Source organism: Aspergillus udagawae (genome assembly GCF_001078395.1).
Source record: "Aspergillus udagawae IFM 46973 DNA, scaffold_1, whole genome shotgun sequence".
In the NCBI taxonomy this organism is placed as follows: Eukaryota; Fungi; Ascomycota; class Eurotiomycetes; order Eurotiales; family Aspergillaceae; genus Aspergillus; species Aspergillus udagawae.
This window is the reverse complement of record NW_025091264.1, coordinates 3297205-3310313: the sequence shown is the minus strand read 5'-3', so window position 1 is coordinate 3310313 and position 13109 is coordinate 3297205. Positions and strand designations below refer to the sequence as shown.

The 13109-nt window shown below is 53.4% G+C and overlaps 7 protein-coding genes across 7 annotated transcripts; 3 read left to right on the top strand and 4 right to left on the bottom strand.

The window, feature by feature from the left end:
• Positions 1-20: 20 nt before the first annotated feature.
• alg10 (dolichyl-P-Glc:Glc(2)Man(9)GlcNAc(2)-PP-dolichol alpha-1,2- glucosyltransferase) lies at positions 21-1968 on the top strand (the record flags this gene model as incomplete). Its single annotated transcript, XM_043286571.1, has 3 exons — positions 21-777; positions 834-971; positions 1022-1968. 3 exons carry the CDS (start codon positions 21-23, stop codon positions 1966-1968), a joined length of 1842 nt encoding a protein of 613 aa, XP_043142506.1.
• A 520-nt stretch (positions 1969-2488) lies between these two features.
• Positions 2489-4345, top strand: Aud_001069 (tyrosyl-DNA phosphodiesterase 1; the record flags this gene model as incomplete). Its single annotated transcript, XM_043286570.1, has 4 exons — positions 2489-2950; positions 3018-3130; positions 3178-3577; positions 3626-4345. 4 exons carry the CDS (start codon positions 2489-2491, stop codon positions 4343-4345), a joined length of 1695 nt encoding a protein of 564 aa, XP_043142505.1.
• Positions 4346-4479: 134 nt separating this feature from the next.
• Positions 4480-5046, bottom strand: Aud_001068 (acyl-CoA-binding domain-containing protein; the record flags this gene model as incomplete). The annotated part of the gene is made up of 3 exons (XM_043286569.1): positions 4480-4596; positions 4660-4725; positions 4795-5046. 3 exons carry the CDS (start codon positions 5044-5046, stop codon positions 4480-4482), a joined length of 435 nt encoding a protein of 144 aa, XP_043142504.1.
• Positions 5047-5615: 569 nt separating this feature from the next.
• On the bottom strand, positions 5616-6603 carry Aud_001067 (putative U-box domain protein; the record flags this gene model as incomplete). Its single annotated transcript, XM_043286568.1, has 3 exons — positions 5616-5849; positions 5923-6460; positions 6521-6603. The coding sequence occupies 3 exons, from the start codon at positions 6601-6603 to the stop codon at positions 5616-5618; spliced, it is 855 nt and encodes a 284-aa protein (XP_043142503.1).
• An 819-nt stretch (positions 6604-7422) lies between these two features.
• On the bottom strand, positions 7423-7911 carry Aud_001066 (RpiB/LacA/LacB family sugar-phosphate isomerase; the record flags this gene model as incomplete). The annotated part of the gene is made up of 1 exon (XM_043286567.1): positions 7423-7911. The coding sequence occupies one exon, from the start codon at positions 7909-7911 to the stop codon at positions 7423-7425; it is 489 nt and encodes a 162-aa protein (XP_043142502.1).
• Positions 7912-10050: 2139 nt separating this feature from the next.
• Aud_001065 (triose-phosphate isomerase) lies at positions 10051-10908 on the top strand (the record flags this gene model as incomplete). The annotated part of the gene is made up of 1 exon (XM_043286566.1): positions 10051-10908. One exon carries the CDS (start codon positions 10051-10053, stop codon positions 10906-10908), a length of 858 nt encoding a protein of 285 aa, XP_043142501.1.
• A 122-nt stretch (positions 10909-11030) lies between these two features.
• On the bottom strand, positions 11031-12684 carry Aud_001064 (dihydroorotate dehydrogenase 2; the record flags this gene model as incomplete). Its single annotated transcript, XM_043286565.1, has 2 exons — positions 11031-12182; positions 12241-12684. 2 exons carry the CDS (start codon positions 12682-12684, stop codon positions 11031-11033), a joined length of 1596 nt encoding a protein of 531 aa, XP_043142500.1.
• Between the last annotated feature and the right edge of the window lie 425 nt (positions 12685-13109).

Genomic DNA, 13109 nt, shown 5'->3' with positions numbered 1-13109 from the left:
TCATATGAGATATAGACATCATGAGTGCCGTGCGGCCTGTATCAGGCATTTCTCGAGCTGCTCGATATGCGGTTCCTTTTGTGCTCCTGCTGATACCGCTATGGATGGCCAAGGTGAACTCCGTCGTTCCAGATCCATACCTGGACGAGGTTTTCCATGTCCCCCAGGCACAGGCGTACTGGGATCATAAGTGGTTCCATTGGGACCCTAAAATCACGACTCCGCCAGGGCTTTACGTCTGGTCTTACGTCCTTTGTGCTGCTGCGCTAGCACTCCGTGGCTCTCCGACGGAGCTCAATGCTGAAACTCTCCGCGCTACCAATGTCGCAGCTGCAGCAGTCTTTCTTCCCTGGCGGCTGCAGACTCTTTTGGATGCATTGCGGAAGGTGCGCAATACGCGCCCTTCCGGAGCGTGGTTGAGCCATACAGTGCTGAATATTTGCATTTTCCCACCACTGTTCTTTTTCTCGGGGCTGTATTACACGGATATCGTCTCCCTCCTTGTGGTCATTGAAGCCTATAATTGGGATATCAAACGTACCGCGGGGTCCGGATCACTGCTCAGATCGGCAGTTTTTGTTGTGATTGGATTGGCGGCTCTTGTTCTTCGGCAAACAAACATCTTCTGGGTGGCCGTCTTTCTTGGGGGGCTGCAGGCGGTCCGGAAACTTCGTCTGTCCGCGAAAGTCAGCCAGGCCTCAAGCCCAACTGAAATCATCCAGAGCGGTTTCAACAACGAACTGTACGACCCGCTTGTGTCAGAGGCTTCCTTCTCTGGTGAGTGTTTTTCCTGGCCACCTGGACAAACACGTACTCATTGAGATAAAATCCAGACTATATCAAAACATCGACCTCGCTTGCTTCAGTTGGTCTGAGGAACCTCTTCCCTGTGATCGTCTCAGCTGTTCCTTATCTCGTCATCCTTGCAGCCTTTGGTGGATTTGTGCTCTGGAACAATGGAGTTGTCCTGGGTAAGTCTTGTAGGCCTGGGTTTGTGGATATGCGACTGATGATGTGCTAGGACACAAAGAGTTTCATACAGCAGGTCTACATCTCTCGCAGATGCTCTATATCTGGCCTTATTTCATGTTTTTCTCCTGGCCAATCCTGATTTTCCCAATCATCAATCTCGCGCTTCCAAGCTCTGTGATACCGGCATTCTTTGACTATGGAATTACCAAAAAGCAAAAGGGACTTCCCAAAATATTGACGGCCCTGGTCATCCTCCCCGTCATGCTGGCTGTCGTCCATTTCAACACCATCATCCATCCGTTCACCCTTGCCGATAACCGTCATTATGTCTTCTACGTCTTTCGTATTCTCCGCTCGCATCCAGCTATCAAATATGCTGCTGTTCCTGCCTACTTTCTTTGTGGCTGGGCTGTCATTTCTGCATTTGGATTTTCCACCGCCAAGCCCCAGCCTCAGTTTGTCCCAATCACAAAACCGAACGAATTGGCTGCTGCCCAGAAAGGGCAGTTGAAGGAGACTGCCCGTAAGAAAGAGAAGTCCGAACGCAAGTCCAAGTCAAAAAAGGTTGGCCAAGTGACGGCATCGCCGCCCACCCAAGAACAATTCTCTCCCGAGGTTCTTGCCCGAATCCAGGAGCACCTCGTCCAGCGTCAGAAGCAACAGCAGGAAGCCCCCCGAGCGAGCTTTGTGCTCGTCTGGCTTGCAGCCACGGCACTATCGCTCGTTACCGCGCCGCTTGTTGAGCCACGCTATTTTATCATTCCCTGGGTAATGTGGCGGCTTCATCTACCCCCACAGCCCGTGCCTCTTGTGTACCGTCAGCAACGGCCTGGTGATGAGCGGGAGGCCCTGCACGCCGATTTGGCAACTAATTTCTCCTTGTTCATGGAGACGTACTGGTTCCTGGCCATTAACGCTGCCACCGGGTATATCTTTTTGTACAAGGGTTTTGAATGGCCACAAGAGCCGGGGAAGATCCAGAGGTTTATGTGGTGAATCACTACTACTTTCTTTTTATATCATTCTTAACTGTGTTAGTGCCGGTCATTTCTGTAATCATTAGATGGTCTTGTATATATACTTGAACAGAAGGGTTGTTGTAATATAGACTAAATATCAAAAGTTTCCTCTATGAAATCGAAGTCCCTTGTGAATGGCCTTGAATTGTTCATGTGTTGGATTGGGACTGCGATTGCGCTCGCGGCAATATGACAATTAGTGTTAACCTCAACCGAAATATGTTCATTCAGTTACCAGAAGTGGTCATCCCATTTCGTTCCAGTCCTTGCATCCGTTCGTCTCATCAACCACGCATTCGCACACGGGGTTCTACACCAGAGTTCTTAATCTAACACGACGGTCGATGGTATGTCGATGGATCAGTTTGTCATCTTGTGTCCAGTACATTTTGTTTATCGTACAGCCATCCTCGTCTATCACACTCCGCCCACCTCAAGCTTGGCTTCAAACTAGGAAGTCAACCAGGCATTTTTCTTCATCTATCATCTACTACGCGATGGGAAAAGAAGACCGCCCGTCCAAGAGGGTCAAATTATCAGCTATTGATGAGCAGTCAGAGCCCACTGAAGCGACTCCGACAGCCGTAGTACATGGCTTGGCATCCTTGCACAGATCCATCACTCCTCCTCCATCATCACGACCTCGTAGGGAATCATCTGTGCCTCAAACCTCCATTCACTCCGCAGAGTTGACTAGTGGTCGACCGCGGTTAATCCCATCTCCCATCCAGCTCTCTCATATCCGGGACCTCTCTGCTGCCTCAGGCAACAATGTCGATACAATTCGGTTGAAAGATATCCTTGGGGATCCCATGATCCGAGAATGCTGGCAGTTCAATTTCTTGTTTGATGTGGACTTTCTGATGAGTCAGTTCGACGAGGATGTGAGACGCCTGGTGCAGGTCAAGGTTGTCCATGGATCGTGGAAAAAGGACGCCCCGAATCGGATTCGGATTGAGGTATGCTTCTCCGTATTTCATCTTGCACGAGAATTAGTCTGTGTGATGAAGATGTTCACCAAAGCAGGAAGCATGTCCGCGATATCCGAATGTTGAGGCGATAACTGCCTACATGCCCGAACCGTTTGGTACACATCATTCGAAGATGATGATCCTCCTCCGTCATGACGATCTTGCACAGTATGTGATATTGGGGTCACTTGCTTTTAGCTTTACTGACAGAGCAGAGTCGTCATTCATACGGCTAATATGATACCCGGCGACTGGGCAAATATGTGCCAGGCCGTCTGGCGGTCTCCTCTTCTCCCGCTGCGAAAGACTGAAAGGGAACCGGAGGGGCTTGGAGCCATTGGCAGCGGGGCAAGGTTCAAAAGGGATCTCATCGCCTACCTGAACGAATACGGGGTCAAGAAAACAGGGCCCCTGGCCAGACAACTCGAGCGCTTCAACTTTAGTGCAGTTCATGCCGCTTTGATCGCAAGCGTCCCTTCCAAACAGAAGCTCAGTTCTCTGGACTCGCGGAAGAAGACTCTATGGGGATGGCCAGCTTTGAAAGAAGCTACTCGCCAGATACCTCTGACGCCCAAGGGGAACAGCCAAACTGTGCCATCACATATTGTCACCCAGGTTAGGACCGGCCTCGTTTTTATACGATCAAGCTCTGACAACCAGTAGATCTCATCCATAGCTTCCCTCGGACAAACAGACAAGTGGCTCAAAGACGTCTTCTTCGCTTCACTCTCGCCTACTTCCTCCACCGCGGGTACCCCCCAACCGAAATACTCCATCATCTTCCCTACTCCCGACGAGATCCGCCGATCTCTGAACGGCTATGGATCCGGCGGATCAATCCACATGAAGCTGCAAAGCGCCACACAGCAGAAACAACTCCAATACATGCGGCCATATCTGCGCCACTGGGCCGGAGACAGTGACAGCAACTCGACCAGTACTCCTCAACGGGAAGCTGGCCGCCGCCGCGCGGCACCCCATATCAAAACGTACATTCGCTTCTCGGACGCAGAGAAGATGGACACGATCGACTGGGCGATGGTGACGTCCGCCAACCTGTCTACTCAGGCGTGGGGAGCCGCCGTCAACAATGCGGGGGAAGTGAGGATCAGCAGCTGGGAGATTGGAGTGATGGTCTGGCCGCAGCTTTTTGTTCAAGGCGATAATAACCCCGACCCACACCAGCTAGCCATCATGGTGCCGTGCTTCAAACGTGACCTTCCGCTGCACCCTCCGGAGGAAGTGCCAGAATGCGATGTCCTCATCGGGCTCCGGATGCCATACGGTCTCCCCCTGACCTCCTACAAGGCCGACGATGTCCCATGGTGCGCTACAGCTGCCCATACCGAACCAGACTGGCTGGGGCAGACATGGGAGGGGTGACTCTTACGTCTACAATGCATAATATACCATAGAAACCAACAATCCAAAGCTCATATCACGCGTAACTTAACATTCTTAATAAACCATAGGTAGTGTATATCCTCCCAAGTATCATCCATCACACCGCAACGCAATCACGCACGGGTGCCGTACTTGTTGATCAGATCGTTCACCTGCTTGATATACAGCGCCTGAGCCTTCTGCGCACTGATGTGGCTAACCTCCTTCCAGGCATTGTACTTGAACTTGGCCTGGTAACGCAATCATTAGCACTGGCCCCTACTTTCTTCATCCGCAGAAAGCAGCGAACATACCTCCATCTGATAGAACGACGGCTCAGCCGGCTTCTCGCCCCTCGCCTGCTTGAAGTACTTGTACAGCTAAGGATCATCAGCAACCGCACTTCAACCAGTCACTCGGTTATACCAGGGTTGCAGTCGAAGACATACCGCCAACTTCTCCTCCGGCCCGGGCTCCTTCTCCAGCATCTTGACCAGGTCCGTCGCGAACTCGAAGCCGGCTTTCAGGGCGGCATCGTTCCCGGCTGCGGTTGCGTCGTCACCGCCGGCGAGGACGGCGTCGAGGGCAGCCTGCAGGGCGACCTTGTCGATGGAGGCGGCGGCGGACTGCAGGGCGGGGGTGAATTTCTCCTTGGAGGCGGCGGCGTCGAAGGCAGTGAAGAAGTCGGTGAGGGAGGCCATTTTGTTTACTTTTCGTCTGTTGCTATTGAGGTGATGAAGTAGATTGGATAAGTGTGTAAGGTGTCTGGATTAGGGGGAAGTGAAAGTGGTGAGGGGTGAAAATAGCGGAGGTGGGATGGATGGTGGGGTTGATTAGCAGAATCCGTTGGGGCAGTACAGAGTAAATAAACAGACTCTTTTACAGACTACAGACTGTGCTACGTCAGAACTCGGCAACTTCTACTTATGTGGGTTGACAAGCCTTAGACTAGTAATTATTAGGTAGATGCATGTGAATACGTCAGTTGATATGGTTCCATATACTAAGCCATTCGGAATGCAGACATGTGCATTATGCCAAGCTATCTCATCACATGAGAGAAGTGACCCATGAGGACAGTAATCTAAACATTATGCCAAAAATTTCGCAAAATCATCCATGCACAGTGCAGACTGCATGCCATCCAAGACGCCATTTAATGCAAAGAAAAAGAAAAAGAAAAAGAAAAAGAAAAAGAAAAAGAAAAAGGAGAGCAACAGCAGCGGGTATCCCCCGCCCACAACTCGTAGAATACAACGGAAGAAATGATCTACCAGTCCACAGCCCAGCCGTTCTTGGTGAGGAACTCCTCGCATGCAGCTTTCAGCGCATAGTTGGGCCGAAGATCGTTGACCGTCATGGGCACCCGGGTGATGGGATCAACACCGGACTGTTCGACGTATTTGACGATTCCGATGCGGTCGAAGCTGGTACCGCTGGGTGTGATGACGGGATCATGCATGATCTCAAACGTGATCCCGTCAACCAGGTAATCAGGCACAACCTGGAGGAAAATCATTAGATACCCTCCCCCCACAACGAACACACTCTCTCCCCGCGCAAGGATGGCCACTTACCCTCTCCTGGATATCCCCATTGGACGCAATGCGGAATGCCTCCCGCACATTTTGGATATTCTTCTCTGCATCCGCACGGAGCGCCTGCTGATCCTCCACGAACCCCGTCTGTCCGATCTCGCCCTTGTCCAGTTTGGCCTGCAGCTCCGCAAGCTCCCTGTTGAGATCGGTCTCGATCAACGACTCCACCGTCGCCAGCGTATCATTCATCTCCCGCAGCCGGGCAGTCTCCTTGGCAGCCCAGATCTGCTGCTTGGCCCGCAGGACCGTCTTGGACAGATTCTCCGTCTGCGCGCTCTTGGCAGCCAGACTCGCCCGGTAGGCATCGATGGCCACCTCGTAGGCCTCCTGCGGGCGCCCGAGGCCCAGGAGCGCCTGCGCGAGGTACCAGCAGCTCTTGAGGCTCTGGGGGTTCTTGGGGCCGTACAGCTCAATCGCCGCGCGGGCGTCGTGTTCCACACCCGCCCATTTCTCCAGCCTTATCCGGGTAAGGGCGCGGTTGGTGAAGAAAGTGGGTTCGCGCGGGTTCTTCTGAATACTATCAAGACAAAGGAAGTCAGATCTGCTCGGCGATGACATGGGCGAAGGGGATAATCACGCTTGAGAGTAGAGCTCCTCCGCACCATTGTAATCGCCTTCCTTGAAGAGCTGGTTGCCCTTCTCTTTCAGTTCGAAGGACATGCCGGGTGATGGGATATACGGGGTATATCACAATAGATTGGAAGCGATGGAGTCTATGACTCGGGAAATTGTGATCAGTCAACGCACTTAGACGGATACCGATCACGGTGGGGCCGCTCTTCAGTATCGACTATCGAGGCTGCTCCACAGGCACAGGCGCGTTAGACCCAGAGACTTAGAGTAACCGAAAAATAGGTCGAGCGGATATGCAATCGAAGAATCAATAGACTGAGAACAATGAGTCGATCTGCATAGTCCAGGGTATCCCGTGGTAAGATCTATTAGGCGGATACAGGCCCATAGAAATGCAGGAGTGAAGCCTCACGCTGGAGACGAGGCGCAGAATGTCGTTACCCATCTCTTATAATTATTGATGCTGGAATTTGATATCTGGTTGCCAGTCACTCTGCAAACGCATCGAAGCCGATGGATCCCCGCGGAATCGTCGAGCGGAAGCGGCTGACTCAGCCGGTATACTGAAGAATGCATGATTGCTTACTCGTTTGGAACTAGAATGAATATGCACGAAAAAAGAATGTCCAAAAAATTGATTCACATCTATCCTGTAAATAGCCTTTATCAAAAGGGAAAAGATAGTTCGATGGATGGGATGTCGGCCTGCCGATTCATCCCAGCCAGGTATCATTGATTCGCTGGATAACATCAAAGAAAAAAAAACAAGAAAAATCATGTGCGTATAAGTCGGTTTAACCAGGCGGTTTATATAGACGAAGCAAGATAGGTCTGTCCGCCACCAATTGACGGCTGCAATATCTGTCACCGCATTATTCGCATCAAGCTGGCACAGATTGAACCCGTCTACTGAGCAGCAGCAAATTCCCGCTCGTAGTCGGTGATGGCCTGGACCTTGGCGGCAGAGGCGCTCTTGGGATCGAAGCGGTAGGTGAGCCATTCGTTGGCAAGCTTCTTGGCCAGCTCGATGCCGATGACGCGCTGGCCGAAGCAGAGGACCTGCGCGTCGTTGCTGAGGATGGAGCGCTCCACGGAGAAGGAGTCGTGAGCGGTCACGGCGCGGATGCCGGGGACCTTATTGGCAGCGATGGCGACACCGAGACCGGTGCCGCAGATGAAGAGACCGCGATCTGCCTTGTCCTCCTTGATGAGTTTGGCGCCGGCGACGGCAGGGTGAGGATAGGCGGTCTTGTCGGAGGTGGAGTTGACGCCGACGTCAGTGATGGACTCGACCAGAGGGTTCTTCTCCAGGGCGGCCTTGATGATCTCCTTGTAGGGCTGGCCGGCCTCGTCACAGGCCATGACAATGCGGAGGGGCTTCAGATCGGCAGACATGATGACAAAATATAAGCCCACTGGAGAAGAAAAGTGGAATGTGTGGATAGAGAGATTGACAGACGCAGAGGTACGGAGTAGGTCCGATGAAAAGAATCCACTTGAACGATGACAAAAAGGGGATTCAGACGCCTTTTATATCTTTGCCCTGTGAGCTTTAGCCGGTGCTTCTACACCTCCATTCTCGGCCGCAACAGTATCTGGGGGCGCAGTGGAGACTGTCCCGTGCATCGGTTGGGTGTTGAACTTAGTCGGGGTCGAGTCTGTTGGACTATTGAGTTCTGTCTGCACGACGTCTGCGGCCATTGTATTTTCTGATAGACGGTCTCATAAGATAAAGGAGGGATGGGAAACCCCACAACCCGCATCAAAGGCATTGGTAGAGACGTCGTGGACCGTGGTGGAGGAATGAGACTCTTGCGATGCCCCGCAGTGGCGTCACGTCATGGATCCAGTACTACGGGACTAGGTACTATGGTTATTGATCATTACTGGCGGTGTTATTATCCATTATATCGGAAAAAAAAAGGTCTCATTTGACGTTGAGTGTCTCTTGGACGATTTCGGACGAATCCTGCAACATCCACAGGCGGATGGTTATAGCATAAGAGTTTGTACCGTCCTGCAGTATGACACCAGCCAGCCCGGAAACCCCGCGTTCAACAAAGCTGATCTTCATTACCTTGACTCTGAGAGGTAAGTATATTGGGATACCGAGTGGAGCTTGTTTGAGACGAGAGAGCCAGTGACAGACAGGTTGGCCCTGGCTAGAGAGTTTCGTCTATCCGTGCTTGGACGCAGACACGAAGGAGACTTTTGATGCTGAGCTGGCTTGAGAACTATAATGGTTCAGTATGCTCATCCTGCATGACACTCCTGTGCATCTGTTCTCGTACGATTCTTTGGAAGCGACTCTTCCATCCCCCCACGTTGCCTTTGTATACCTGTGAAGCCGACTCCTTGGGATCTCGGCGATGAAACCATGGCTTCGAGGATTGCACAGTGAGTCCGTTGAAACCCCGGAATACCTATTCTGGGGTTCCATCGGAACTCTTCTGGGGTGGACTAGTGGTAGACTAGTATTAGGGATCCACATGCATAGATGCAGAGGTATCATGTCCAGTATCAACGAGTTGATTTACTACTACCTTACTGTCCCATAACTTGAGAGAATACAGGTTCTTACTCATGATTGTCGGCGGAGGACACTACACCGCGTAATGGCATCTATCCATGTCGGAAAAGGCATGATGGATACAGACTCTGATATCAAAAATGACAGTCTCGGCTTCATGAACTCCTACACGATGGTCCATTCCCCACTTTTCATATAATTTAATTCGATAGAATCGGCTTGCTGCTCTTGGTCAAGTGTGCATCATCCATTCATTAATTCTTAATGTCCAATAATGAAGAGGCCCAAGCGGCTCCTCGGGATGGCTTCACACTAATAATATAGGTACCTATTACGGGATCCATACTCCGTATCCATCTCGTTCCGTTTCTTTCCATTATTGTCCAGCTATCCAGGGAGGAATTCTGAAGCCTAAGCTAAATCCATGGACGTATCAAGGAGGTGTACCGAGGCTGTAATAACATACTTGGTCAGGTACCTCTAAGGATATCCCAAACAAGCCTCCCGACGCCCGTACAGCCACAGCTTCAGGCATCGGAGTTGCGCCGACTTGCAGCAGAAGAGCATCCCATGACTAGCAGATATTGACAAAAGACAAGTCTAGACTCAATGACAGGTTTGAGGGATAGAGATATTCTGATTCGACCCTTTGTTTTCCTTGGTCAGCCCATCAACACGTTCCTGTGCTGAGAGCTGTCAGTCCTGAAACACACCATAGAATGCCCATTAACCAGTGACATCACCAGACGACACACTGCATAATTGCTTCTTCATTAACAACCCATCCCTAGAGGTATGTCCAAACAACCAGGAGGGACATTCCTGTCTTACCTCAAATACTTACTCACCTTCGTTGGCAGCCAAATTGTGTCCTAGCTCATCCGAGGGGTATCCGAGCTGTCATCCTCCCTCAGCTTAGCTACCAGTCAACCTAACTAATCAACAACCAAACTACCGCATCCACAGCGCAATCAGCAGCACACAATACCAGGAAGACAATACAAATGGCCACTACGAAAGCAACCTTCCCTCCCCTCCCCAAAACCCTCCTCATCATCTCCCTCAAAATGTACTTCTCCCCGGACCGCACCCTCTCCTACCTGCGCGACCTCCTAGCCCCCATGAACAAGATTGTCCTCCCCAAAAACCGCACCAGACTCCTCCTAGCCCTCATCCCCGACTTCCTCACCATCTACCCCTGCGCCCAAATCATCAAAGACTGGGCCGCCGGCTTCCAGGCCCCCTCCGACTTCGACCCGGAACCCCCCTTCCTCCTCGGCGCCCAGGACTGCTTCTGGGAGGCCGCAGGCGCCTACACAGGCGAGGTCTCGCCCGCCTCGCTGCGCTCCCTCGGCGTCCGTCTAGTCGAGCTGGGCCACGCCGAGCGCCGCGCCCTCTTCGCCGAGACGGATGACCAGATAGCCCGCAAGGCGGCCGCGGCCGTCGACCAGGGCCTGATCCCCCTCGTTTGCATCGGGGAGGTTACCGCGCCGGGGGCCATCGCGTCGGAGGCAGTCGGGCTGGCGGTGCGTGAATGTGCGGGGCAGATGCGCGCGGTGCTGGGTGCGATCCCTGCCGCGGCGCCGGTCATCTTTGCGTATGAGCCTGTTTGGGCGATTGGGAAGGCGAAGCCTGCTGGGGTGGACCATGTTGCGGCCGTGGTGGAGGGGATAAGGGCGGTGATTGGAGAGCGGGAGGGGGAGGTGAGGGTGTTGTATGGGGGGAGCGCGGGGCCGGGGTTGTGGGGAGATGGGGGGTTGGGAAAGGCGGTTGATGGGATGTTTCTGGGGAGGTTTGCGCATGAGATTGACGGTGTCAAAAAGGTGGTCCAGGAGGTGGAGGAGACATTGCCAAAGCAATAGTGGACTCACTAAGTACGTAGCTAGAACTTTAATGATGTGAATAACCGAAAGGATGATAATAATGATCGTTGACAATGCTGGACTATTTACAATTATTTGAAACGCTGCTTCCATTCCACCGTCTATTGGCGGTTTTCTTTTTCCTCTCGCAACTCCTGCTTCACTCGAGTGACCGTGCCGATTCCACCGTATGTCAGGGCCGTGTACATCATCGCGACCGAGGCCCCCGCATCCAGCACAGCCTGCGCCTGCTTGCCGTTGGTGATACCCCCAGAGGCAAAGATCACCTTGCGCGCCGGCCGATTGGCGGCAGTAGGCGGCTCGGCTGCGGGCACGTTCTCCACGTCAGGCTCGGCTCGCGTCACGGCTGCTGCCAGTTCCTTGGCTTGGTCGGTCTCATTCGCATCGGACGCCGGAGCGGGCGGTGCATCCAGCAGCGCCCGGTAGCGGGCCACCAGGGCAGCGGTGCGGTCGAACAGCTGGGGACCCGAGAAGCCGCCCGTCTCCTTCAGCGTGGTCTGTTCCTTTGGCGGAAGAGTGAAGCCCTGCGGCAGCGGCGCAGGCCGGCGGTTGGTCGTGTTGCCCACGATGACGCCGTCCACTCCCGAATGCCATACCGCGTCGCAGATGCCGGAGACCTGCTCGTCCGAGTCCTCGTCCGGGCTAACCTTGACCATCACGTAAGGCTTAGTCTTGCGGTCGACGTTCTTGGCGGCGCTCACCACGGCCTTGAGGATGGCGGTCAGCGGCGCGGTCGCTTGCAGGTCGCGCAAGCCAGGCGTGTTGGGGCTGGAGACGTTCACAACCAGGATATCGGCGTACTTGGCCAGTCGGTCAACGCAGTAGACGTAGTCGCGCTTGATGGCCTCGATGTCTGAGTCGGGCGTCGCCTTATTCTTTGCAATCTGCACGGCCAGCAGTCGTCCGGGCTGAAGACTGCCGGGGGGCACGCCGGCTTCGCCGTCGAGAACCCGATGCTCCGCTTCATCGTGCAGGCCGAACCCGTTGGCATAGGCGAAATCCCGCACGCGTTTCTCCAGGATGGCCGCCATATGGTCTGCGCCCAGGGAGTTCAGGCCGTATCGGTTGATCATGGCTTTCTGAGATGGCAGTCGGAACACACGAGGTCGCGGATTGCCCTCCTGCGGCAGGGGAGTCGTGCCGCCGACTTCAACAATCGCGGGGCCAATAGCGAACAACGGGTCGGGAATCTCAGCATGCTTGTCAAGGCCGCCCGAGATACCAATGGGGTTGTTGAGCGTATATCCGAAGACCTGCAAAAGCAAAATCCTGCTAAGCAACAAACACTTATACACGTCAGGGCTGTATTACCTCAGTAGCCAACACACCGTCGCCGTCCTGGTTGCCGCGTTCCCGCGGGTGAAGTCCATACTTGTAGAGCGTCTTCAGAGCTTCCACACCAATATGATGCGCCTCTTCCGCGTCCGGATAAAGCATCCGAACAAGAGGAACCACAGCGTAGCGGTGGATGCTTGCCCTGGTATCCGTCGCATATACATAACCCACCAATGCAGCGAGGACCAACGATGTTCCGTACACCGTTCTCTTAAGACCGCGGCCGGCCTTTTTGGGGGCCTCCTTTATTGCCTCAGCTGCCTCGCTGGTCGTGCCTGAGGCATGTCGCACGGCACCTTGTTGCTGGAAAGCGGCCTGTCTGTGAAGGACCGAGGACCGATGGGAGCATCGCAATGATGGCACGGCGCGGGCCCGCAAACCGGCCGATCTCCAGGCGAGGCTGGTCGAATTGGCAACCATGTTGAGTCTGGCTGGCCGGGGTGCTTGGTCAGCCCAATTGAGTAGTCCTACAGGGCAGTCAGAGATATCATATCGTTGAAGACCGATACATGGTAGATACGTTTCAAGGGCGATTGGACCACAAGCTCAACAACTAATTAATCCGGGAAACGAAAAACCAGCAACTCACCTTCAGATTACAACAATCAGAGCCCAATGCAAAAATAAGGGCCTAGTACCAAATGAATAGCAGCGGCCAATTCCCCGCAATCAAACCAGTCAGCCTTCTAGGAACAGGCTTCGCAAAATCCGGTAGACTCTTTTTCTTCTGTTCCTCTTGCGTCAACGGATGCAGCGGGCGGTCAAGGATATTCCCGGCATAATGCTTCACAATCTCCGAGCGGTGTGCGGCTTAACAGCTGGGTTTGACCATTACTATGCAGGTC